The sequence below is a fragment of the Pistacia vera genome, unplaced genomic scaffold (assembly GCF_008641045.1).
Source record: "Pistacia vera cultivar Batoury unplaced genomic scaffold, PisVer_v2 Contig192, whole genome shotgun sequence".
In the NCBI taxonomy this organism is placed as follows: domain Eukaryota; kingdom Viridiplantae; phylum Streptophyta; class Magnoliopsida; order Sapindales; family Anacardiaceae; genus Pistacia; species Pistacia vera.
Genome location: NW_022195993.1, coordinates 241,591 through 244,224, shown reverse-complemented (window position 1 = coordinate 244,224; position 2,634 = coordinate 241,591). Strand labels below are relative to the sequence as shown.

General features: G+C 42.9%; 1 protein-coding gene across 1 annotated transcript; it reads right to left on the bottom strand.

Annotated features, from left to right (window-relative positions):
* Positions 1-604: 604 nt before the first annotated feature.
* Positions 605-1,617, bottom strand: LOC116127509. Its single transcript, XM_031413172.1, has 3 exons — positions 1,282-1,617; positions 952-1,191; positions 605-808 (listed from the first exon to the last, which is right to left on the bottom strand). Exons 1-3 carry the CDS (start codon positions 1,615-1,617, stop codon positions 605-607), a joined length of 780 nt encoding a protein of 259 aa, XP_031269032.1.
* Between the last annotated feature and the right edge of the window lie 1,017 nt (positions 1,618-2,634).

Sequence of the window (2,634 nt, the reverse complement as noted above, 5' to 3'; positions counted from 1 at the left end):
TCATCAATCCAAAGCAAAGGAGTAGGTATAATCTCTTTTCAAGCTTTGTTTGAAAACCGGTTTTAGAATCCATGCTTTCATGCTTTCATTCTCCATCTTCACCACTCTTCATGCATGCTGATTCTTTCACTTTAATCCCCCGATGGTTAACCATATACCCTAGGAATTTTCCTGAGGATACTCTGAATAAACATTTCAGAGGATTAAGTTTCATTCTATATCTCCGAAGCATGTCGAACATCTCTACGAGATTAGCTATGTGATTTGAAGTGACATGCAACTTGACCAGTATGTCATCGACATAAACCTCTATTGATTTCCCGATCTTCTCGAAAAACATGCAGTTAACCAAACGCTGATAGGTCGCCCCAACGTTTTTTAAACCGAAAGGCGTGACTTTATAGTAATACAATCCTCAATATATGATGAACGAGGTATGCTCCATGTCAAGTGTATACATCGGGATCTAATTATACCCCGAGTAGGCATCCATGAAGCTTAACAGCTCGTGCCCGAAAGTGGCATCAATGAACTAATAGATTTTGGGCAAAGGGAAACTATCCTTCGAATAAGCTTTGTTGAGATCCACGAAATCAACGCAGGTTCACCACTTGCTGTTGGGTTTTTTCACCAAAACAGGATTGGTGACCCAACTCGGGTAACGAGTCTTCCGAATGAACCCGATTGAGAGGAGCTTATCCACCTCAATCTTAAGAGCAGCATATCGTTCTAGGTCTATGGCTCTTTTCTTCTGGCAAACTGGCTTGACCTCACCATCAATGTTAAGTGCATGACATATTATATTCGGCTGATCCCGACCATGTCAACATGAGTTCATGCAAAAAAATCAATATTCTTCCTGAGGAAGCTCGTTAGATCAGTAGCGAGCTGAAGGCTAAGATTGCTCCCGATTCTTAACACACGAGTCAGCTCATTCTGGTTAATTGATACCTCAGATAGAGTCTCAACAGGCCCACTGTAGGAATACTCCTCCTGAACATGAGGGTCTATATTATCTTCCACTGGACCTAGCTGTGGTTCAATCCTGTTGATCGTCATAGCCTGCTCGGGAACACCCACTAGCTTCCCTTTTCCTTTGCATGTCATCTGCACTACTCTTACATAGCAGTCGCGAGATTCACGTTGAGACCCTTTGACCTCCCTACACCCCATCGGAGTGGAAAATTTCGTCTTCAGATGATAAATAGAGGTGACAAATTTGAAGTTTCATAGTAGAGATTGTCCCAATATACCATTGAAAGCGATCGAACAGTCTACCACCAGAAACTTTATCATCTTAGTCACTTCGTGGGTCTCACCCAAAATAACAAGAAGTGCAATTGTTCCCTTGGGAATCAAATGATCCCTACTAAAATCAGAGAGGGCGATAGAGGCAAGCTTCAGACCTACCTCGTCCCATTGTATTTCCTCGAATGCTTGCTGAAATGGGATGTTTACGGCACTCCTATTATCCACTAACATTCTGTGGACTTCGCACCAATCTATTTCAACCGCAATGACGAGTGCATCCTTATGAGGGTGATGTAATCGTACCACGTCTTTTTCTGAAAGGGTAATCTCTTCCTCTTTGCGTACCTTAGCAGGTCGTGACGCCATGTTCATCACACTCACGGGGTCATGGCGAGCTTCTCGAGTGTACTTCTCTTAAGCACCTCGAGAATTTCCTACAAGGTGTGATCCTCTGAATATAATCCCGACGAGATGGAGGCCCTTACTACCATGACACTTCTTCCCCCGGTCCCCTTGATCCTTCTCCCGAACGAGAGTTGGACCATCAACATACTTCTTGAAGTGCTCATTTTTAATGAAGTCTTCGATTGCCTGCTTAAGAGCTCGATATTCATTGGTATGGTGCCCATTATCCCGATGATAATGGTAATATTTCTTTCTGTTTCTTACTGAAGAGGGATTACTCATGGGCACTAGCTCTCCAAGCAAATTAGCTTCTTCTGATTTATCCAAAATAGTTGATACCGATGCATTTAGCGGAGTATACTGATTCTTATTGCGACGCGATGAAGGACCTGGGCATAAGACTTTTTGGGCTTAAATCACCACTTCTTTCCCTTTCTCTGATCGACATTAGCCCATTTGTGATTAGGCTTTCTACTACTCTCTCCTCGATTTTCCTCCCTCCGACTGGAAGCGCTAGTCGAAGGATCGGGGTTGTGGCGATTCAAGGAAGCCACTAAATTTTCAATCTTGAGATATTTCTTAGTGAGGTTGTAGAAGTGGGTGAGGGAAATATCATCCTCAGATTGCAGTTTCTTCCACAAGTTGGTTTGCGGGCGAACTTCTGCAATAATAAGAGTTCGGACTGAATGTTCGGGTGTATTAGTCACCTTATTCAGCTCCTTATAGAACTTGTCAATATAGGACTGGAAGGACTCATTCCTCTCCTACTGTATGTTGCTTAGATAGCTCAACGGCATTGAAAACTTTCTATTTGCCTGGAAGTATCTCAGGAATAATAAGCTAATCTGTTGCCACGAGTTAATAGATCTTAGTGGAAGCGATCTAAACTAGCGTTTGGCATGGGCAGTCAGAGTCACTACTAAGCAGCAACATTTCGCCAAGTTCAAAACTTGGTGAAGCTCTATGAGGTCATTAAAC